At 43.1% G+C, this 23,768-nt stretch overlaps 1 protein-coding gene across 2 annotated transcripts in view; it reads left to right on the top strand.

Moving 5' to 3' along the window:
• Positions 1–23,768, top strand: part of TADA1 (transcriptional adaptor 1) — a 379,727-nt gene that overhangs the window by 7,802 nt on the left and 348,157 nt on the right. Inside the window, exons 2-8 of one of the 2 annotated variants that reach the window (XR_012656283.1) lie at positions 104–195; positions 638–703; positions 10,011–10,108; positions 12,195–12,404; positions 13,993–14,144; positions 17,422–17,584; positions 18,403–20,943. Coding sequence is in view for 1 of the 2 variants with exons in the window: in XM_032785247.2 (XP_032641138.1) it covers positions 104–195; positions 638–703; positions 10,011–10,108; positions 12,195–12,404; positions 13,993–14,144; positions 17,422–17,584; positions 18,403–18,555 (934 nt within the window). In the remaining variant the exon portion in view is untranslated. Of the gene's footprint in view, positions 1–103; positions 196–637; positions 704–10,010; positions 10,109–12,194; positions 12,405–13,992; positions 14,145–17,421; positions 17,585–18,402; positions 21,020–23,768 lie in introns of those variants that run through there. The other variant, XM_032785247.2, reaches the window with a different exon arrangement.

The raw sequence follows: 23,768 nt of genomic DNA, 5'->3' as shown, positions 1-23,768 counted from the left end.
ATTTAGTTCAGGTCCAGCATTTAACTTTGCGTATGTTTTAGAAAAATCTAATAAAAAAAGCAATGTTGTTTATAGTGCTTAATGTTTTCTCTCCCATGTACAGATACTGGGCGAACTTGAAACTTTGGTTCAAGCAAAAGATCAGTAAAGAAGAGTTTGATCTGGAAGCTCGCAGACTCCTCACCCAAGATAACGGTAAGAGACTGTCCCTAGGAGTGTCCTTTTTTCTGTTTTCCCACATTTCTCAAAATACCACATTCTGGGTTAGTCGCTGCTTGCTACACATCAATGCAACCACATGAAGTGTGACTACATAACTTCCACTGCTCCACTAGAACTTGCCTCTTCTCTTGGGCCACATGATCTTACCACTGCTGAGATAAGAAACTTCTCCTTTGCAGCTCCTAATTTCATAGAGAGGCTAAAAACCTATGTAAAGGATATCGATTGGAAGGTGTATGCAGCCAGTAGAATGCATGGGAAAACATGGTTTTGGAAGGTGTAAACAAAATCACATTATAAGGTAGCTTCCAGTGGCTGCCTTTGGACTTTGCCTGCCATGTTGCTAATGTGAATCTGTCTTCAAGTAAAACTTTCTTCCCTGGTGTCAGTCTGAGTGAACTCTTTCTTTTCGCAGTCCATTCTCACAATGATTTCCTCCTGGCTATTCTCACTCGATGCCAAATCCTGGTTTCTGCACCAGGTAAGAGAACAAACTATTAGTTTTTAAAAAAAAAAAAAAAAAAAAATCATACAGCACAACCCTGGGAAGTGTTTGTGGTGGGCTTTGTTCTTAAGCTATATGCTTGACTTATTTAGTCTTAAATTTGTATGTTGTCTCTTATGAGATGGATGCCATATGACACAGTGGGGATGCTGACTGGGGCCTTTAGTTACTATTGCAATATAAATATGATCATCTATGTTATAAAATAAGGATTTCACACACTTGGCTAAAGACTAATGCTCTGCATTGCCATGCAGGAAACCCAGGTTTGATTTCTAGTCTCATGCTTCTTTGGCTGTTAGGTCTGTACGGTGGTGTGCTCTGTGCCCCACCAACCTGCAGGGCTGAGTGAAGGGAGGATTTGCTCCATGTTCTCCAGCGATCTGCTTGGCATGATGTGAGAATGGTGTTGACAGCCTTGTATCAGAAAGATGGAAACTCTGAGTCATGGAGGGAGGCAGCACTAGGGGGGAGAGAGGGGTTTTTTGGGTTGGTTTTTGGTTTTTTGCCCTGTCCTATCTCCAGAGTAGAGAGGAGGATGGGAAGCTTCTAGTTGTAAAGTTTTAATTAAAATGTTGCCAATCAATTTAATATCCTTCTGTTAAGCCCCTGCAGCTATCACATTATGTCTGGTGTTATACTGGTCTGTGGTGTCTAGTGAGTTTCAGTATTGCTGACACCAGAATGGATTTTGAAAGGATGGACCAAAAACTTAGCCACAAGACCCTTTGAGTGAAAGATATTCAAACTGCAAACTAGAATGAGTTTGAGATGGCTAGGAAGTTCAGGGACCAGCACCTTAGGGTCTTGTGCTGAGCCTGCTGTATTGTTTATGCTGACTGCATAATACAATTGAACCTGGGTAACTGAACACCATAAGTTCTCCATGTAACTTCTGCTGCTTCTCGTTGATTGATTATATAAATATAATTTTTTTTTTCCATTTGGGTGGCTGCAGCAAATGCGTTGCACTTAGTTTGTTTTATAATCTAAACCTTCTGAATAAAACTAGATAGACTTAACCACAGCCTGACTAACCTTTCAAAAAGGACAAGGCAGTGAACTGGGACTCCGCAGGTCTGGGTTCCATTTCCTAGGAGTGACACAGATGTCATGTGTAACATTGGGCATGTAGGGCTCAGGGTCTGGTTGGGAGGGGATCTCCGCTCCTGTTTAGGCACCTAAATGAGTGGCCAGATTTTTGCACAGCACTTGACAGCTCCATCTCAGAACAACAGGAGCTGCTTGGTGCTGAGCAAGTACACTTAGAAAATCTAGTCCTTCATTTCTCAGTACCCCTTATCCCTATTTTTACAGATGGCGGAAAATAGTTCTCCACATCATAGGAGCGATGTGAGGATAAATCCGTAAAAAGTTGGGAGGCACTTAGATAGTACAGTGATAGGCGCTGTGTAAGTACCTAGACAGACAAAGCATCACATGAGTACTCTGTAGTAATAATAAGAATCACAGTAGAGCTACTCACGTTCTGTTCCAGATTGGTGATGTCAGGGAAGATTCTCGTTAGACCCCTGAGAATACTTAGCTTGTGGAAATTGCCTCCTTCAGTGTTTTTGTTCCTAGGCAGACTTTGAAGAACTACTTGTGTATTTTGCTTTCACATGCTTGTTTTCTCCCCCAGGAAATCCTACTGACATGTACATTCAGTTTATAGGGTCTCTGAGCCATCTTGATGAGCAAAGCAATTAGTTTTTTTTTTTAGCTAATCCTGGCTTCTGTAGGGCCCCATTTCTTTTTCAGTAATCTTGGGCTGATAGAGACTTGGAGCTATATTCATCTACACCTGAGACTGGATAACATATTTTTATTAATTATTCAGGGTTGGCAACGCATTTTGATTTAAGGGCCACCAAGTCTGACAAGCAGGGATGGGTTGACTGTGTCCCATTTGCCTCCAAAGAGAGGAGGAGAAGTGAAAAGAAGAAATGTGTGAGAAAGAAAGAGATGGGAATAAAGCGACAACTGAAAATAGAAGAGAGTGATCAGCAAGATTCTCCTAACCATTTGTCCTTCTCTCTTCTGGCCAAGAAAATAAAATACTGAAAAACAAATTAAAGAAATAAACAGCACAGGCGGGTTCTTTTCTATGCCCTATATCCTTGTAGCTTCATCTCTGTTTAGTATGTTTCTTTTTCTCTCTCTGCTCTTGCTGCTGTATAATCTGTGTTGGAAAAGTCTCAAATGCTACTGCCTTCCTTCTGCTGGGGTTTGACTGTATTCTGCTGCCCCTGTGGCAAAGCAGTACAAGCCTGGAGTGAAGCAGCTCTGTCCTCTTTCTCAGCTTGTTGCCTTTGTTAACAAGGCTAGAAGCTGGCTAGATCTGCAGTGGATCGGTTGTCAAAAAAAACCCTGACAATGTGAAGTTGGCAAATCTTGAACTAAACAAGAGTAGCCATTAAAGTGCCTCACGTGCTAATACTGCTCCCTTCAATGTGTGCAATAAGTACAAGCTGTGCTCTAGAAATTAGTAAAATGAACATATGCTGTCACTTATAATGCTACTTCTAAGCACTAGTTATGGAAAGAGATGCAGTTCCTTAATGTTACACTAGATGACAGCTACAACATATGGCCTGGCTGTGTGGATTTGTGTGTGGTAACACACCTGCTCAAAGGAGCAGTTAATGTTGCTTGAGCCTCCTTGGCTCTGAATCTGCTGATATTGTTGCAGCTTTAAAATATCCAGGCTTAACATTATATTAATCTGTTTGCATAAAACCTGATGAGAGAATGGTGGCAGAAGGGCTTAGACAATATGATTCCATGTGTTGCTACTGTCTATGAAGGCAGTACAACTGCACTTGTCATCTCTAATGAATTTATTTTTAGAGAATTTCTGGCTTTCTCATCTGCCTGTTCCAACAACTTTAAAAAAATGATTAGTGACTTGGGGGAGAGAGGTTTTATGCTTCAATCTGACAGCAGGGAGGTCTGGTACTGTTGATCACTTCCAGGCTTGTGTTCCACACTTGAAATCAACCTGCTAAGCAAACTCTCTCTGTTACTTTTGAGGTTCCCAGCTGTAGTGGAATTCAGCTGTCATGACTGAAAAGAGTGAGAGCAGTCCCTCAGCATAGCTGGGGTTACTTATATAAAGGCTATTTTGAGGATAAGAACTGAAATCTTGACCTTGCTGCTGTCTTAAAGTCTGAGCTAATGCAAAGAATTATGGCTCTGTATGATGTGCTCTTGGTAACCTATCTTAGTTGGTAAGAAGAAGGCTGTGTCTTTTGAACAGCTGTGGCTCTTTTCTTCACTACTGTTTTTCTCATGGTATCGCATACTCACTCCCTCTACCCACTCTTAGTTTCTGATCTTCCCAAGACTTCCTTGCTTTGTGCTTCTAAAGATTCTCAATGCTTACAGTTCGGTCTTAGGCCTTCTACAAAAGAATATATTCTAGTAGGTGTAGACGGTAACACAAGTGGAGAGTACTTCCATGTTCTGTCTCCCATCCAAATGCTGACCGGTCAGCCGAGGCTATAGGTCAGAAAAATGCAAGCCAAGTGCATAGGTATAATAACAGACCCGGGGAAAGAATAAAGAAAAATGGCAAAGCCTGATGTGGTCTGTGCAGCACAAAGCAAGAGAATGCAGGAGGAAGTAGCTGTCAAATGCGTGGGTGAACAATAGAGTCCATCTCACACAGATGAGATTTATTACTTCAGTGCCCTAATACTTGAAGCCTTCAATATGGACCTGATGATTTAGTGCTAGAATACTGTGTGTTAAAAGGTATTCTAAGGGCACGCGGCTCAAGAAAATTAAGAGGAAAGATTAAAACTAGAAACAAAATATTAAGTTGTAGAGACTCACCCTCATAGTAGCAAAACACTAAGCACATACTTAAATCCTTAACTTTACGGCCCATCAGCTTCGACAGACTTAAGCATGTACTTAAAGCTAAATAAGTGCTCAGCTGAATAAGGTTGGATTACTTGCCTACTTTTGTTGAAGAGAACTTGTATGGTCAAGAACGCTGGCCCAAGGAACACTTTAACCCAGAGATCTGCTTGGGGATTTTACACGATCAGAAAGTGACCTATAGTTCTCTATTTTCCCTTGCAGTTACAATCTTGGCAGTGTGAAGTCCCAAGTTCCATAACTAAACATCCAAATGACAGTAGAGCAAACAGGATTGATGTGTTGAAAGGATAGGCCTTTAGCTGACATTGCTGTAATTGTCTGGAAGCATTAGGAAATCAGATAGTGATATCCAGCTGCTTATGCTACTGCCACATAGATTCAGCCCTCCTGGAAAATACTATGGAGGTTCTTCGGGATCCCAATTTAGAGTGCAGTCAGTAAATATGATTATCGGTTATTTGGATATCTGCGATAATAATGAAATTCTTGTTTTTTTTTCATATCAGCTTATTTTTCCTCTCTGCCCCGCTAACACTGAGCCAAGGGTTGGGGCTTGTAGGAATAAAACAGGTTCTCTGCTAAGGGTGAGAGAAGTAAGGAAAATGTCCTAGGAATACTATAGAAGCCAAACTATGACTAGTCTACATGTAAAGTAAGTAAAAAATAACTGCTCTGAGATCCTTGATAAACTGTAGAAAATCCTAGAGAAATGAGCATATCCTGAATTAAATAGCAGCACCCAACAAACTCAGATTTAGCAATTAGTCATGATGCTCAATGAAACAAATATAAATTTTAAAATTATCAAAATAAAAAAAGAATTCAACCTTTCTCCTAAATTCAACTGCCATTTTAAAAATAGCTCATAAAACAACATGCAGAAACAAAATTAGAGGTGTTAGAAGCAAACTGATCTGTTTACATCATAAAGAGCATTAACTTCACAGTCTATTATTTTTACTGAGTAGGCAAATAAGACAACTGGCTGTATAACTGAAACAATACTGCTCTATAACAACCGTACTAATTCTTGAGTTAATGTTGTGAAAGGCTTCAGGGCCAAGATTGGGGATAGACTTTTTTTTCCCCTCAAAAGTGACGTAATAGTACTGTACATAATGTGGCAAATCTTCAACCTGGCCAGGCTCTCCTGGGCAGAAGTGATGGTGCCTCTCAGTGCCAGTATATATACTTCCCAAATAAACCAACTGCATTGTTTGAAAACAAAGAGCCATAAAGGCCCTCCTTAGCTATTCAAAATTTCCAAATAGTCTTGACTCTATGGATGGCCTTTAGATAAGGGGGCCAAGGAGCCATTTGTTACATTAACATCTGCCTTATCTGGTAGTTTACAAATATCTTCTTCTAAGCTTAATGACAATTTTCATACATGTAACCCCCACGCCCAGATTATTCCACACCACTCTCTTGTCATCCTACAGTAGGAAGCCTTGGCATTTTTGGAGTTTGATTTCTGAGCGGAAATTGGAGTGAGTAGTGTATTAATCATGCATATGTGGTGCTGCAGTCAGGCTGTGACTTTTCCTTGTCCCTAGAACCATTATTTAAAAACCAGGGCCAGAACCCAGTTAAGATTAGGATTTCTTAATTTTAAATCTGGAATACATCCTCTTCACCCAGGTTGAGAGGTTGGAGTATCTCACAAGAGGCTTCTCTCTAACCTTCTGAGGTGTGGGAAGGAACAGCAGGAGTGGATTGAGTATTGGCATTACCCTTCTCGTACATTCATGCTCTATGTTCTGAGGTGTGGAGCCGAGACTGAAACAGCTCAGCTCTTCTGAATCAGAAGAAATGCCAAATACCCTCTTTGGGTTAGGAGCTACAAATGAGGGGACTTCAGGGGTAAAATCTTTCAAAGATTTTTCCAGGGCTGCCAAATTCCCCCTAACATAACTTTGAAATTCAAAAAGCTTTCCTTGGTTTCTGACACATCTTTTAACACTATTTCCAGTAACTTCCCTGTAGTCAAATAACGATCACAGTATTGTTAACCCCACCATAGCGTGTCTGTGTGATATTGTCCAGTTTTATGTTGTCTGCTCTTTGACAAGCTAATAGTCACTTAACTGCATTATTTTATTGGCTATCCTATGAAATGTGTGGTAAATATCTACTTTTCTGTATTTTTATTGTTTGTTTCTTCAATAAAACAAAATGATCACAGCAGGATACCGAAAGCCTGAAGGAGGGGCACTGTTATTTCCCTGAACAGCGTTGGGGTGCAGATGTTTGCAGAGGAAACATAAAGGAGAGGTTTGGTTGTGTATTAGACATATTATCGTGAGAGAGCTGGGCAGCCCTTTCCTCCCAGGAAGCAATCCCAATCTTTGTTCCTTAGTGGGAGCTGCACACTCAGCCAGAGAGCTCAAACTGGGGGCAGGGCAGGCACCTGATCATACTATGAGTAAACAAAAGAATCCATCAGATCAAACCTTCTCCGTAGTCCCTCCCCCCAAAATAATGGTGTGGGTGCTGGTGTACAAGATTCTGCGAACATTTCAATAGGAGATACTGACTGTACTCTGCAGGACTCCCATTGCCAAGAGTATGTGGGATTATGAAGTCTATAATATTGGTCTGGCCAGCAGTGGCAATGGAAGTACATGTAGCTAACTCCTGAGCAGTATCCAGTTGGGCTGCTTGGCCAGACCTTCTGGTCTGATATCGCATAACAACCATCCTTGCTGCAGTTGGTTTCACTCGGACCTTCCTCATCCTTCCCTCAGTTCCACATGGTTGCTAGCTCTCTGTCTGCTTCCTGGGTCTCTGTTTCTTCTGCAACTTCTTTCATACTCCACTGCCCTTTAAGGATGAATATGACCTTTGTTTATGAAGGGCCTGATCTCGTGCTTATTAAAGTCAATAGAAGGACTTACACTGACTTCAATAAGACCCAATGAGCCAGACTTTGATACTCTCACTCATCCTGGGTAGAATTTTATTCCACAAAGTTGTCTGCCACTTGTGGCATCAGATACTGTTCAGTTGTGAGTAAGGGGATTAGGATCTGGCCCCAAGCATTGGATCAATATGTTGCTACAAATTTACCTTTCAGCAAGTCTGCCCATAAACTCCAAATTGAACTTTGTTGTTGCCTTGATTGGAATTGAATAATTGCCAGGCACCGGATATTGAAAGGCTAATAGTACATGCTGTGTTAGAACATGACAATCTTTCTTACAAAACTCCAGAATGTCAAGCAATCTCTTCAATAAAAGATATATCTATATTATGCTTACACAATCCCTCTCATTTCAAAATGACTTACAAACTATAGTCAAGGATGACTCTGCTAGTGAAATGTAGCCATTTCTGGGGGTGACGTATGGCAACTGTCAAGCGGAACACAAGAGTGCTACATAACTGAACATGAAGAGTACCTTTTTAAAACTGAAAATGTAGCAGGAATTTATTTAGGCTGACCAGAATTCCTAGAGCTGGAATATGGCCAGAATGCTGACACCAAGACCCCTGCTCTTAAAAAGAATGTCATGGGGTCTTTAAGGACCACATGTGATCAGAACCTTGTTTTAAGTCTCATCTGAAAGATGCAAAGTACTTAAAGCACCTTAAAGAATCTATCTTTAAACACGAGGTACAGTGGGATTCTTCATGTGCTTAACTGCTTTGCTAGAGGAGGGCCTAGCAGCATAGTTCATCCCAGTGCTCCTTTTAATGCTTAAACAATAACACATTTAAATACACCGCTACCCCAATATAACGCTGTCCTCAGGAGCCAAAAAATCTTAACGCATAATAGGTGAAACCATGTTATATCGAACTTGCTTTGATCCACTGGAGTGCGCAGCCTTGTCCCCCTGGAGCGCTGCTTTACCGGATTTTATCCGAATTCATGTTATACTGGGCCACGTTATATTGGGATAGCATAGAGAGAGTGTTGAACTGCATGTGTGTGGAGAAGTGGGACGGGGTGCTAGTGAGAGAGCCTGAATGATACACATCATCCTGCCTACAAAAATCTGTGCCTCCATGGCCCTGAGCAACTTCGTTCTGTCTTCATAGCTTCCCTGGAATGCTCTACTCTTTCCCTCCCCTTCCACTAGAAGAGTTAAGGTTGCTCTGGTGTGTTGCATAGAGAGAAACTTCTAGTTTGTGAGTGTGCAACCCCAGCTTGGTTTAAGAATTATATATTTAACTTTAGTTGGTGATTTCCTTATGTCTAAAAAATTTTTTTCGGGGTGAGGAAATATGAAATGATTTGAGTGTAGAAAATTATTTTTTAAATATATTTTATTCTCTTATTAGTAATTCTTCCAAGTCAACACCATTGTTACGAACTCCTTGGTGTCAGTGGTGTAGGGACTGCTGTGCCAAGCAATCCTTGTGTTATTGAGGGTATATATGGAGCTCTTACTCCTTGGGGCAGCTGTTTCTCTGGGGAAGTAAGACAATATGAAATCCTAGGTGTGTAAACGATTCATTAACAAGCATTAACAGACAATGCAATATCTGGGGGTTTTTTTCCATCCCCCAATATAATTTGAGTTCTATAAGATGTTTCCGCACATACTGTTGTCCTCAAAAGTTTAGGTCATTGTTCTTAAACTGAAAAGCTCTTTCTGGGTGTAGACATTTGTATGCTGCTACGGGATTAGAAAGGGAAATTCCAAGCACTAATTCCTTGGTCAGACTCATGTCATGTGAGATAGCTCTGTGAAATATGTTGAACAGTCTGGAGACTCTAGAACTTTCAAGGTAATTATCAACATTAAAACCCAGTGAACACATATCTAGCATTTTTCTTTATATGATTTTGTAATTTGCATAATAGCACATACAGGACATACCTGAACAATTAGAGCCCAATTCTGTGAGGGTCAGAGCAGTCCCAGCTCAGCTCTTCCATAGGAGATGAGTATGCTCAACACCTCTCAGGAGTCACTTGAAGCTCTGCAGGGTCTGACTTTAACTATGCTTCTCAAGTATCTTGATGTACTGCTTAATAACTATCTGCAGAAGTCATCCACCAGTACAGTCCCTGCCATGTCCTTTTAGGTAGGTATAGTACTGTCTTAGCCATTATATACAGGTGCCTTTGTGATAGCCTTATGCATCTATTGCAGTTTAAAAACATATTGCAAGAAAGGCACAGTATAGTTCAGATAATTTCCCTCTGAAGTAATAGAATTATTGCTCAGATACATGGTTTTAGTAGTCAAGAATTGTAACAAGCCAAATAATCTAAAGTAGAAGTGGCACATGCACTTTAATTGGAACGGATGGAAGTGCACTTCAGAGGTGTCAGAACCCTGTGGGCTTTGTCTTGTTTTTAACTGTATGAACTAAATTATGTTGGCTACAAATGGGAGTGACCTTCCCTTCCCCACTTTTTTTCCTTCTCTCCTATTTTCAGAGGGTCCTGGGCCTCTGCCATGGACGGGTGGCTCTGCAACTAAACCTGGAAAACCCAAAGGAAAGAAAAAGTTTTCTTCGGTTCGGCAGAAGTTTGATGTAAGTTTATATCCTGCAGAGGGTCTCAGCTCTGCTAAACACTTTAGAAATGAAGAGCTGGTAACTTGTGAGCAGTGAATGGTCCCTTTGTTAGCCGGGACGGCGAAGATGCTTTACTTCATTCCTGCAGAAGCGTTTGTATTAAAGCAATAAGTATTCAAGTGTAATTACCAAACAAGTCTCTTTCAGTCTAGATATTTATAATTTCATGCTGCCCCGATCTCTTGTTGACTTTAAAAAGCTAAGTGCTTCATGAAGCAAAAGGTCATTGTTCCATGTGTTATAGTCGCCATTGTACTTACCCCTTCTTCTTGGCTAGCGTGGTGGAGCTAGCCAATTCCATATTGCTTTGGTCCATCTGGATGGGTGCAACGCTTTCTTTTAAACAGACCACTCTTAAAGGGCTCCAAGTTCTTAAGGGAAAATACTTCGGAGTGCCTCTTCTCTGCCTAGCCCTTTCCCTGTGGGGTGCAGGGAGAAACACATAGGACCAGGTTCTCGTTTTTGCATTACTCTGGCATTCTAAAGGGTCTGTAAAGTGGGCCCACATGGAGGCTGCTTTACACTGCCAGAGTGGTATAAAGGGCATTAGTGTGAATGAGAATTGGGCCCGTAAACGCTGGAGACTAAATTTGATGCTGGTGTAATCAGGCACTGTAATACTCTTTACAAACAGCGGTTTTAAAGAAGTGTGAATCCAGTGCAAGTAGAATTGTATTTAGAAATTGCCACAATGATTCAGACAATATTTCTTACTATTCATCCTATTTTGGCCGAGACTGTAACAGCAATGCATACAAACTGCTGTTCAGATAATCTATAGTATCTTCATTTATAAAAATTCTCAGTAATCTTTTTGAACTAAACAATGATGAGAATCTGGTTAAATGAGTAATACATATGTCTGGTGGTGGACTTAAAACTTGGTTTGTTTAAAAAATGTGAATGTGTGTGTGTGTGTATAGTGTAGATGTGCATTTTTTTTCAGGAATGTATGATAGTGTAGAACTGTATTAAGGTTTTATCAGGATGAATTTTGGTAGTGAAGTTAATAATCCCATTAGAGTTAAGATGTTCAGCTGACACCAAAATACTGCTGAGAGAGATTTCTGTTAATGCTTCACTCGCTCTCTCAAAAGGACCAGCTCTCTGCTGCAAGGAGGGCAGGGGAACAGAAGTCTCTTCTATTCTATCCCTTCCCCATCTTTCTTCCCTCCCCCCCCGCCCCATGCATAACTTCTGTGCCTGTCTCTACTATTAGTATTGACACAATTTCATTGCTAACCAGAAACGTCCCAGTAACAGCTGTGAAATTACCAGATTTCATGTTAATTCCACTTTGCTTCTGCTTTCCAAAGGCATATGTTCTCTGTTTGCAGAATCAGTTACATTTTGAAGGTTATATCTTTGCAACCAAATGAAAGCTGAAGTCCTCAAAATTAGCAGAACAACTTCCCACTCATTAGTGGTAATAATTTTTCCATCAGATTTAAATAAATGTTGGTTAGATATATGGTTATTCTTTGTAGTTTTGTATAAAGCTTTTATAACCCCCTCTATCCAAGGATGTCTTTACAAACATTAACTAATTAAGCATCTGATATTTTGGGATGACTGAAAAACAGCTACTTCTGAGGGGGAACACCCAGCTGTTTAGCAGCACGCAGCAATGTTAAGTTGAAAAGGTAAGGTAAATTGAAGTATAGTTGTAGCCGTGTCGGTCCCACGATATTAGAGAGACAAGGTGGGTAAGGTCATATCTTTTATTGGACCAACTTCTGTTGATGAGAGAGACAAACTTTCAAGTTCTGTGTGGCTTGAAAGTTTCTCTCTCACCAACAGAAGTGGGTTCCATAAAAGATATTCCCTCACTCACCTTGCTTGTTTCAGGTAAATTTAAGACAGGCAGAATATAATAACCGAAGTTGGAACTCAGGCTGCTATGCTTAAAATCTCTATTCTCTTATGAAAAGTGCTGTGTTTAATGGCCATCTAAATTCAGAACCTCAATTTCACATCTCCCTTGAAAGCTGTATTCAGTGCTGGAATTAGTAGTTTTTAAATGAAAAGTGTGTGTGTCTGACAGCACCGATTCCAGCCTCAGAATCCATTGTCTGGAGCCCAGCAGTTTGTGGCAAAGGATCCTCAAGAAGATGATGATTTGAAGTTGTGTTCCCATACAATGATGCTTCCCACACGGGGCCAGCTAGAAGGAAGGATGATAGTGACTGCATATGAGCACGGGCTGGACAATGTCACCGAAGAGGCAGTGACGGCTATTGTCTATGCTGTGCAGGTTAGAAAAGACAAACCAATGATGTGGTTTTGATTATGCTACTAACAAAAGGCTTTGTATATGGCGGGGCACTACAGTGTGCGAGAGGAAAATAGCTTCACTATATTTACAGGTGACTTATGAGAATCCACACCATGTGTTTCAAAGGAGCCTCCCAAACTGGCACTGAAAGTTTATTCCTGCAGCTCTTCAGATGAGAGTCTTGGCACACATAAAGGATCTTGGATTCAGCATAAAAAATATAATCTGCACAAGCTCAGAGTGAAAAATTGTAGGCACAGTTTTAGAAGCTGAGTTTGAAAAGTTGGACCTTCAGCTTTTAAACTAAAAGATTTCTTTAACTATGATGGATTTTTAAAATGTATATTCCATTGCTAGCAGCGGCTTATACTCCAGATTTATGTCCAGAGGCCATAGGATTAGTTTTGAACAATCCATTTTTAGGCACATCAAGCTGTTGTAAAACTTGTCTGCTGCTGAAGCTCAAGCAAAGTAGATAAATCATATAGTGCCCAAACCGGACGTGCTGATTACATACAATTCCCATTGTTTTCTATGGGAGTTATGGCGATTAGCATCTCTCAAGATCAGGTCCAAGCGCTGCAAGCAACTACTTAGGACTTGTGCTTCTGGGGGCTTACACAGCAGCCTCAGAGGCCAGTCTGATCTCCCGATCCGTCAACATGACCAGGTGTGGGAGCAACTTTCTGCTTGTTCTTTCCACCCCTTCACACCCTCTCCAGCAGTTTCACCTCAGAAGTAAGGCCAGCCCTTAATAAAAGCATAGTGTGGCTTTCAGAACAGCTTTAAGGGCAATATTCCCATGCACTGTCCGATGCTGAGTATGAAGCCCTTTCTTGTCCTGTACCACAGTGTGCTAGTTAATGGTGGGAGTTTCCTGACATTTAAGAGACATATTTTTAAGGTTGGTACCAGGAGAGCTCAAATGAGAGCTGTAAGTTTCAGTTCACGGGCAAGTGCACACACTCTGTTTACTGTGCTTGTTCTGCTTTGTGTACAAATAGGGTAATGAAATTTACACCAATTCTGCTGTCTGAAGGCAGGCTCCTGTGAAGTTTGGTACCCTACTGGTTTGCAGAAATAAATCAGGAAGAGAAACACATGAACATGTGATAACAAGTAAATCAGCATGCTGGTTTTGTTTTGATTGGGTTGCCCTCCGGAGGAACTAGGATTTTTGTTTGGGTTGGAGATCTGTTGTTTTTTCAGGGCTATCTTGATTGATTGATTTTTCAGATTCAGTACAAAACTATAAAATACATCCTTTTCCAGATATGTGATGCAGTGGGATGCTATTTGTATCATCCTCTACTGAATGTACTTCCTTTAAAATAACGTTGCCAGATTGTGCCTCTAATAATGAAAACTATCCATATAACAGAATCCACCTGTTAATAGACTAAAATCAATAGTTATGAAACTATGTCTCTATATATGACAAATGGCATTTTTGATGTACTGATTGCAGCAGTATCTAGGTGGAAGGGATAAACAGGCCTATGTGACAATACTGTAAAGTTTTGAGAGCATGCTGCACAAATGGTAAAAGTAAGGGTTGTCATTACAGAATCACCTTAAGGATATCCTGGCATCTGTAGTATCCAGGAGGAAAGCCTATCGCCTGAGAGATGGTCATTTCAAATACGCCTTCGGAAGCAATGTTAACCCACAGCCTTACCTGAAGAACAGTGTTGTTGCCTATAATAATCTAATTGAATGGTAAGCGAGCAGTCATGGAGCTACCTTGTTCTAAACATAGTCAGTGAGTAGTTGGTGTAGGAGACAGAACATACTGATCCATTTTTTAAGACCCCTGGAGAAAACTTGGTGGTAATATTTAATATTCAGAAACTTCAGATGTGCCAGAGAACTGTCCCTACTGGGCAGAGGGGAAAGACTTGGAGTTTAGCATAAAGTGCCCTGGCAAGAAGTCTGTGCCCCTTACCACTGTCATCATCTACTAGGAAGATCCTGGAATTCCTTTTTGGATGTTCTCTCTAGATCCAGTCTGAGGACTCCTTTTTCATATAAGCCTCTGGTTAGTAGGCGAGTGTTTGATTTGAAGCACACAGACTCTTACTCACCACCTTCCAACTATTTCTGGCTGCTGGAAGGGAGAAACCTGGGGCATCTATATAAAACTTTAAGATGAGATAAGATGCCCTCAATGGTCTTCTAACTTGTGAAGAATAGCGAAGGAGTTGGGCCACTATTTACCTTCCCTGCTCTCCTGGCTCTACCACTTCCCGAGCCTTTCTTTGTGTCCTACTCCCATGTGGATAACTCCAGTGTCTACCTTTGTTGCTTTTCCCAGACAGCCACCGTGTGGAATTGACAAAGATGCTGGCTCGTGGCTACTGTCAGAACTCTCTTGGTCAGCAGTAAAATTGTCAGCAATGATATTGATTTCAGTCTCCTGCTGCAGCCTCTTGGGAAGGGTATGAGCAGCAGTAATCTTGCATCTGTCTGCAGACTCAGGAAGACTGTACAATTCATATCTGGAAGGTTATCTTCTCAGCATAAGGAGTGTTTTTTTGTTTGTTTTTGTTTTGCATGAAAGAGTAAATTCTGCAGAAGATTATGCTTCTCCCACTATCCCACTCCCTCTCCACAGGGAAAATTTCCTGCTCCCTACTGGCAAATGGATTTTTCAAGCCCTGATAATGCTGTGCACATCTGAAGTACCTTTCATCCAGGGATCTCAAAGCCCTTTCTGTATGTTAACTGCCAAGGGAAGGGAGGAAAGCCCATTACTGGAGACATTTAAATTGAATTGGATAATATATTGAATTGTATTTTTGGACTAATTATACACTGGTCCCAGGGTACAGGCTTGATGATCTGTAACTAAGGCTATGTTTTAATCACAGCTATTTTTAGTAAAAGTCAGGGTCAGGTCAGGGCAGTAAACAAAAATTCACAGCACGGGATCTGTCCATGAGTTGTACTATATACCCCTAACTAAAACTTGGGCCTCCGCTGGTTCTGGGGGTGAGGCAGGCAGCACGCAGCCCAGGACCCCCGCTGGGGCTGGGTTGGGGAGGGTTGGTGGGGCTGTCAGGCTCCCTACTCAGCTCCGCATATTCCTGCAGCTCCTAGGGTGAGGGAAGGCTGGTGGGCTTCCTGCACTGCCCTGAGCTCAGACTCCACAGCTCCCATTGGCTAGGAACCGCAGGCAGTGGGAGTTGTGGGTGTGGCACCTGTGAGCGTGGGTAGTGCATGAAGCCCCCAGCCCCTCCATCTAGGAGCTGCAGGGACATGCCGGTGCTGAAATGTGTTTTATATATTCAGTGTGTTTTAGCAATGTTAGCAGTACCTGTGCCAAGTCCATGTACTGGACACTGAACTTACAGGCATTTACTTCAGTACATCTCCTGACTTTGGTTCACAACCTCTGGCTCAGGCCTCAGATCTTGCACCAGGCCTAATGCTCTAGGCTGTCTCTACTACAGTAAATAGAGCATGCAGCTTGTGATGACAGAGAGATTGGAATTGCCAGAGGTGCAAGCCATGGATGGTAACCCACAGAATCCTCAATTAGTTTGTGCTACCCTCCTGAAGGGCGGAGTCAGTCCAGTAGTTTAGAAAGCGGCAACTTGGAAGTCTAATTAATTGGTCAGTTATTGCTTCCTTAGGAAGCATTAGTAAGAAACTAGAGCTGGCCCCTTGAGGTGGACTCACCATCCAGTGTTTTGCTTGTATTCCATTCCAGTCTTATCTCCCTCATCACTGTGCTATCTGAGCACCTTCCAGAAGTGCACAAAGTAACATAACTAGCATCTGTCAGATATGGGGCTCCCTTTTTTTCTCCTCCAAGGGAAAATTATGTTAAGGTCTTTTAAATAATTTATATTTGTTTTCTCTCTGCTGTGCTCTGTGTGCTTTTCGCTGAAAGCGAGGTCAGAAAATTGCACCCACACTTGGAGCAGAAGCTGGTGAGAGTCAAGGCAGTTCTTAGATTCTGTAAAAATTTGTTCTGCAGTCTCAGGCTGCCCCCTGGTAAAGCTCAGTCTCTGCACAGCAAAACACAACCCTCGTGGTGGACAGCGCCAGCATGCCTTGGGAGCAGGGGCAGTTCCAGGGGTGGGTGAGCCGGGCAGCTGTCTGGGGCACCCAACTGCTGTGCCACTCTGCTTTGTTTTGCTCCTCTTCTGATCGGTAGGCTGGTTTAGTTTGGTTTGGTTTGGTTTTTGTTCTGCTGGGAACTGGGCGGAGTCCATCACTTGTGCATGCAAGTGATGGGTTTTGCATATGTAAATTCCTTCAACTTCAGCATGGTAGGGGGCCAAAAATAGGACTAGGACTGCTCTGGCTTGGGAGCAGAGAGGTCAGCCACAGCCACAGTCTGAGAGCTTCAGGTGAACTTTTAGGTTTTACCTTCAGCACCTTGCAGATAAAGACTTTGTTCCTGCATTGTCTCTGCCAGACACATGGGCCAGAGTGGGCTCCTTTATGTTTTCAGTCCTGAGATATCAAGGTCTTTTTAATAGCTAATCTCCAGAATACATCTTGTCTCTTGTAATCTCTGAAATCCAAACTGCGTGTTGTTTATGCTTAGGAGTAAGCATGCTGTCTTTGGCTGCTGGGGAGCAGTGGGATTTTGCCATATGAAGAGTTGCAACTGATACATAGTTTAACCAATACGTATTTGTTTTTAGTTTGTGCAACTCTTTACCTAGTGTAGACACAGCCTTGGGATCTGTTCTGGCTGGAGATTAGTCATGTAAGAATGCCAGCAGCCTGTCTGCAATAAAGTGACCAAGTTAAAAGTAACATAAACCAGTTTAAGTGTGGCCACACAGCTTTGCACCATTTTAACTCAGTCTCTTTTAAAAGCTGATTTTTAGTGAAACCAGTGCAGCGTTGGTATCCAGACAAGGCCTGAGCCAGCTCTGAGTGAAGAATAAAGTTCAGGAGCCAAGCTACTGCCCTGATATTTCCCAAGATGGGCGCTTTTTTATTGACTGGAATGTCTTTAATGTCCTTCTCTTTACAGTCCTCCTACCTGTGTGGCACCTTCTGCAGGTCAGAATCTAGCCTCCCACCCCGCTCCTGATGATGCTGAGCAGCAGGCGGCTCTCCTCTTAGCATGTTCTGGGAATACTTTACCAGCTACTCTCCCTCCCGTGAACATGTATGACCTTTTTGAGGCATTACAGGTAACCATTCACGTTCCATTGCGGCATGGCTTGGGGAGATGGTTTTCTGAGCAGAGACTGCTAGTCAGAGCTGATTGTGTCTGCTGTGTATTTTGTACTTGGAGACTGACCCGATTTCACTCCCTCCCCACTGCTGTTCATTTAAACAGGCTATTTCCTTGTTTTCTTCTTAAATCTGTGGCTATACATGAAGCTGCCCAGCGTATTAGGCAGGGACTCTGGATTGGCCCCGCCAGCTGTGTAAATGTTGCCTCATAGATGCAAGCACATTGTGCACTAGATCAGAGGTTCTCATCATGGGATTATGCACTATGGGGTTACAGGTAGTACGGCCCCCCTCCCTGCATTCGACTGATGGAGATTCTGGCAGAAATACAGCACGCTGAGTTGCCATATAAATCGCTGTGTTCCATGCAGGTATTTATTACCAGCTGGGCTGCCCGAGCTGTCCCCCCTGGGTTTGCATAGTCTGGGGCTTGTGAGACCAAGCATTCTCAGCAGGAGGACTCTTGACTCTGGAATTAGCTTCCTGAATTTGATCTTTTCTGAGCATGGTGCAAGCACTGTCTATTTCCCTATGCTTATCCTGAGTGGGTGGCTTCAGTGCAGGTGGTCTCTTCTGGGTGTAGGTAAATATTAGCAAGTTAGAAACAAAGCAGCAAGCCTAACCTTTTTGTTGCCCCTGAGAACCTGCTCATCAGCTTACTATATAGTTATAATAAATGCACTAGATACATCTTATTTTAGAATTGGGGGGAGTGAGCATGATAGCTTCTGGCTAGCAATGTTTTCTAACCTGTAACCCCGGCCCCCCCCAGGTGCACAGAGAAGTTGTTCCAGCACACACTGTCTACGCTCTAAACATTGAGAGAATCATCATGAAACTTTGGCATCCAAACCATGAAGAGCTGCAGCAAGACAAAATCCATCGCCAGCGCTTGGCAGCCAGGGAAGGGCTGCTGCTGTGCTAAAGTGAGGCTGGCCGGCGTCGAGACAGGCTATCATTTTGTGAACTCGGCAGCGGGATCTCCTCAGCTTTGCCGTTATGAAAACTGTCAAATCTTGCATCATTGTGTCAGCATTTCAAGGCAGAAATGTGTATTATGTGTAACCTTTTCCTATGGAAATGTGACCCAAGGGTAGTACATCTTGTTTGCTACCATGAAGCTGTAGAGTCAACCCAACTCTGGGTTACTCTGACTGCTTGGGGCTGCACTGCTCCAACTGCATTTGAAAAGGAATGGAAGTTAGACTTTGTGTCCTGTGTAGGGAAAGTGGGAGTGGCAGGGGGAGAAGGAACTAATTAGTTTTAAAGGAAGACTGATCAACATTTTTGTTTAGTGGGTGTGATGGATCTGTGCTGGCAAACAGCCTACTGCCATAGAGGACCTGACAGAGTGCATGACTATTTGCCACGCTCGCCGATGATTGTCCGGGTTGCAGCCTGAACCACTGTGCTTAAAATCCAGGTGAAGAAACATGCCTGTGGCAAAGTACTTTTCCTTTGGTGTAACTAGGACTTCCCTGTGAAGGGGAGAAGTCTGCTCCCCACTGCCAGAATGGTTGTCATGCGTTCTCCCTCTCTGCGCCCAGTCAGTGTCACCAGAGAGAACCCAGATCCTGCCATTGTCCAGTGGTGGGGGAGGCGCAGACTACAGAAAGAGGTGGAAGGAGTATGGAATGTTGCACTTGTCAAAGGGGCAGATCCAAAGCCCAGGGAGGTCAATGGGCTTTGGGGCAGGCCCAAAGTGCAGGTGCCCTGCTGTGGCAGGTGTTTGTATTGGAAAAGGCTGTTCTCTGAGAGTGCCTGTGGTGTAATCACACTAGTATATAGCTTACCAAGGTATGTTCAGAGCATGTATGAAGTTGGAAAAGCAGTGTCTCTTAGTACCCAGGGCTTGATTCAGCTCTCCATGAGCTCAGTGCAGGTCTTTCCCTTGATTTCATTGGGAGCTGGATTGGACTTCTGGGGAGTCAAGACACCCAGGTGAAGATGAGTATAGTGCCAACGTGGACCCTCCATTTATACCCTGGCAACGTCCACTTCTGGATCTGGACTATGAGACTGTGATACACAAATGAAAGGGCCTGTGATTTCTATGCTGAGAGGGGAAAGCTGTTTAAAACACACTGAAGTATAGAGCCAGTCTTTCAAACTGCTGGCTAGACTGGACTGTGTTTGGGGCTATAGCCCAGTATACCCAAATCAGTGCTGTTTTACCCATTCAGAAAACTGGACTATGGAACTGGACTATGGCAGCTTCCTGTAATGCAGTGCTAGGAGGGAAGGCTGAGGGCATGTCTACACGAACTGGAAGGTGTCATTTCCAGCTCGAGGAAACATCCCTGCACCAGTGCACTAAAAATAGAAGTCACACCGCCCCAAGTATATACTAGCATTTCAGGTGGGATTGTAGTCAGGATGGCTAGCTGCTCATGGGGCGGCAGTGGCTACACTTCTGTGTCTAGCGTGCTAACTCAGTCAGAGCTAGCACAGGTATGTCTGCTCAAACTGGAAATTACACCTCCAGCTCCCCTGTAGACGTACTTTAAAGGGCTCCCTGTACCCACTCCTTTTCCCCTCCTCAGAACATGCTTGTACTGGGGCAGCTATAATTTGTTTCCCTAGAGTACTCAAAACACAGAGCCAGTCTCTTCCTCTCCTCTGACTGCCTTCCCTGTAATTGGTGAGGGGCTCAGATCCCTCCCACCCAATCACTGACCTATCAGTTTGCCTATGCTTCCAGGGAATCCCCTTAACAAACAATAGGTTATGGTTCTGGAGGATCACTAATGTAGCAAGATGGCTCCCCATTGGTTGGTACTTCCTGTTTTTCTGAAACTTCCCGGGGGACGGGAGGTGTGGAAGTGTACCATGTACGATGGTGTGAGGGGTAGTAAGGTGGAGACTGCAGTTTGTATCCAGTGGCTCAGGATGAGAAGGACCCTAGTGAGTTACGAAGCCAATTCCAGGAGGAAGAAGCAGCATGAGGGACCTGGTAAAGCACTTGGTCACTGGTAGCAAGGACCCTGCAATAGCAGCTCCACAGCCTCCTAAAGCGCAGCACAGTCTGAGCATATGTGGAATCTGGGAGAGGACTCAGATTCCCCACCCCCACCCTTTCCCAGCACCCATTTTTTCTTTTTTTAGGCATATGTAGCAAAATGAGCCTTAAACCCCACCAGTTTGAAATCCACTAGTTTTAGAAGGCAGTTCTTATAACTAAGGCTGAACTGTAATACTTACAATATATACTAGTGAGATCAGCAGGGCATCCGATGTACTACTGGCTTTGGGGTGGGGGTGGGGGATTTCCCAGCTAGCCATAATGCTTTGATATGGAATGAAAACATTAAGTGTGTTTGCTAGATATTTAAATAGGCAGCCTCTAAAGTGTCATACATTTTTAACTAAAATGCCTTAGTGCTGAAATATAATATGCATTTGTGTGTGTTTGTATGAAGAGCATGCCATGTATATGCTGTGCAGAACCGTTTATTCTCCAGTGCTGTGTAATCTATTCAATGTAAAAGAAAAGGCGTTGAAAGAAACTTGCCTCACTGGGCTGGATTAAGGAAATGCCTCCATTTTCCCCATCTGTAAAATGGGGGTGATGGTACTGACCACCTTTCTGTAACAAAATTTTAAATCTGATGAAAAGCGCTATAGAACAACTACATGGTATTATTTTATTACAGTACCTGTGGCACATCCCCATAGCCCTGCCTCCATACTGGCCCTCCCTCCCCCTGTGGCCCCTCCTCTCCTTGGTTTGGTTGTGACAGGGTCACCCACAAGGGCATTCTCTTGGAAGGTGTTGGGGTGAGTAGCTAGTGCCACTAGTTGACAATAGTCTATCATTTGGGCAGACTTGGCTGTCAGCACTGGCACATTCATTCACCATCAGCAATTGCTTGGCTAGTATCCAATAAATGGAACAGGTGACCTTGAGCAGTATAGTTTTTCCAAATTGGAAGTTATGTACTCGATGTGACCACCCTTGGAAGAAGCAAACTATCGTGTCTGGGAACTGTTAGTGGTGACTTTTGTTGTGACTTATGACTGTTGTCAAATTTGGGGTTATTTCTCTCATCAGCAACCCATAACAAAGGAATTTCCCAAATTTCAACAATGTGGCTCAAAATGACACTTGATTGGTTGGGAACCCAATGGTCTTTTGGCTACCTCTGAGGGAAGGCCCAAAGGTCAAATTTGTTTCTTTGCCCACCACTTCTTGTATTGAATGTCATTCGGTCACCTCTTCACACAGGACTCTAGCATATCAGAATGCTGCTGTGTTGCTGTAATAAATGCAAAATCATTTTCATAGATTCATCTGCATCATGGTGTGTTTAAAGGTTAGAATGTACAAGACATGAAGGGGGAAGTTTTAAGCATGAGGTTTAATTTTATAAGTGGAGAGGGAAGCTAGAGCCTTGTGGGAGGAAAGTTGGGCCTAACACTGGAGAGCAGGTACTCTTGAGAGAAAGTAGTTCCTGTGCCTTGGAGCTATTCTGAGAGAGACCATTTTGCTCTCCACCATTTAGAAACAGCCACTTGCTGCCTGTAGCACCATTTGGCTTCCTCCACTGCTTTGTGCCCACCTCCTGATATTCTGTGCTGTCCCAATCCCCATCCCCCAAGCAGTGAGACTCCATCCCAACGCATAGATTGCACAGCCAGCATCTTCAGGGAGGTTGGGGAAAGAGGCTGTTTCTTTGTCCATAGTCTAGGCTGTTCTGGGGCCGTGTGTTCACGCCCACACTTCCTGTCTCATTGCAGGAGCTGGGAAATGCCACATGTAACCCTAACTTTAAAAGAAGACTGTCAGCAATTTACTACAGAAAGGAAAATCTTAAATTAAATGGCAGCCAAAAGTGAGATTCAAGCTGCTGCTTCCAGATTTCTGTGCCCTGATCAATTCTCTCACTTCTACTAGATGGCAGAGACTGGCAATGATTCAAGGAGCAGCTTCTCCCTCCCCTGGCTAATGGAGACTGAGACCAACCCACATGCCAGCAGGGCCTACAGATGAAGCTGCTGCTGCTTTCTTGACAGAATACCTAAATCTAGCACTTTGCAACCCCTTCCCTGAAGACGGAGGGAGGGAGAGCTGGTGCTCACAATGCCGTAACGGTCATCACATGACTATGCAGGCCTTTAGAGCACCTAGTCAAGATTCCCCAGCAAAGAAAGGAATATGCGGGACTGAGATCTTATGTAAAAACAAACAAAACCAAAATTCCCTTGGGTGTTTTTTTTGTTTATTTTCTTAAAGTTGAGTCTTACTCATACCTTAACCTGTCCACAGTAATGCTCAAAGAGAGCCAAAGCCCGGGCTGAGAGGAAGCCAGTTGTCCAGCAAAGCCAAATTTTTATCCGTTTTGATTTTAACTTCTACAAGGTGCCCATGATACGGGGGGAGGGTGAACTACGATTCAGCCATGCTGCTTAAAAGAAAAATGTCTCAACAAAATGATATTGAACTTGATTCTCCTGGTCGTGAGGAGTCTTAACGCAAAGTTGAACCCACACCAGTTTTTTCACAGGGGCCACAAGCGGTGATGTTTGCTGCCTTTTTAAGCAAGTATGACAAACTGAAGTCCTGTTCATTCAAATCCCATGAATAATGCTGAAGAGAGCGAAGAATGATCATACTTGGCCCCAACAGCATTTTCTCACAGTGTTATCCCCCAGCTACCAGTGGTGGAGAATGGGGCACAAAGAGGTCAAGTGACTTGTCCCAGGTCACACACTGACTCAGTGGTGAAGACTGGATAAAGGTCCCTCCAGATTTAGTGGCTGTAATCTCTGTGCCAACTACACTATTCACTTCTCAAAAGCTTTGCTAAAGCTGCTGCTGAATAGCCAGAACTTGAACATTAGAAAGTAATGAAAACTTCAGGAAGGCTCTCCCTTTGTATCCCTAAGAAGAATGTTAGCATTACCAGAAGCCAAACCACAAACTTATGTAATGCAGGAAACACACACTTAAAGTAATGCCTCCCACACAACACACCCAGACACCCTCACGGAGAGATGTCTTGAAGAACAAGCAAAGACAGAGTACTTCTGTGTCCCATGGGGGTACGTCTACACTGCACGATTATTTCGAATTAGCTTAAACCTATATTACAAAACAGATCTAATAAAATCGGTTTAGCGCGTCCACAGTGGGATCAC

Source organism: Chelonoidis abingdonii, chromosome 7 (assembly GCF_003597395.2).
Source record: "Chelonoidis abingdonii isolate Lonesome George chromosome 7, CheloAbing_2.0, whole genome shotgun sequence".
Classification (NCBI taxonomy): domain Eukaryota; kingdom Metazoa; phylum Chordata; order Testudines; family Testudinidae; genus Chelonoidis; species Chelonoidis abingdonii.
This window is presented reverse-complemented; position numbering and strand designations above follow the sequence as displayed.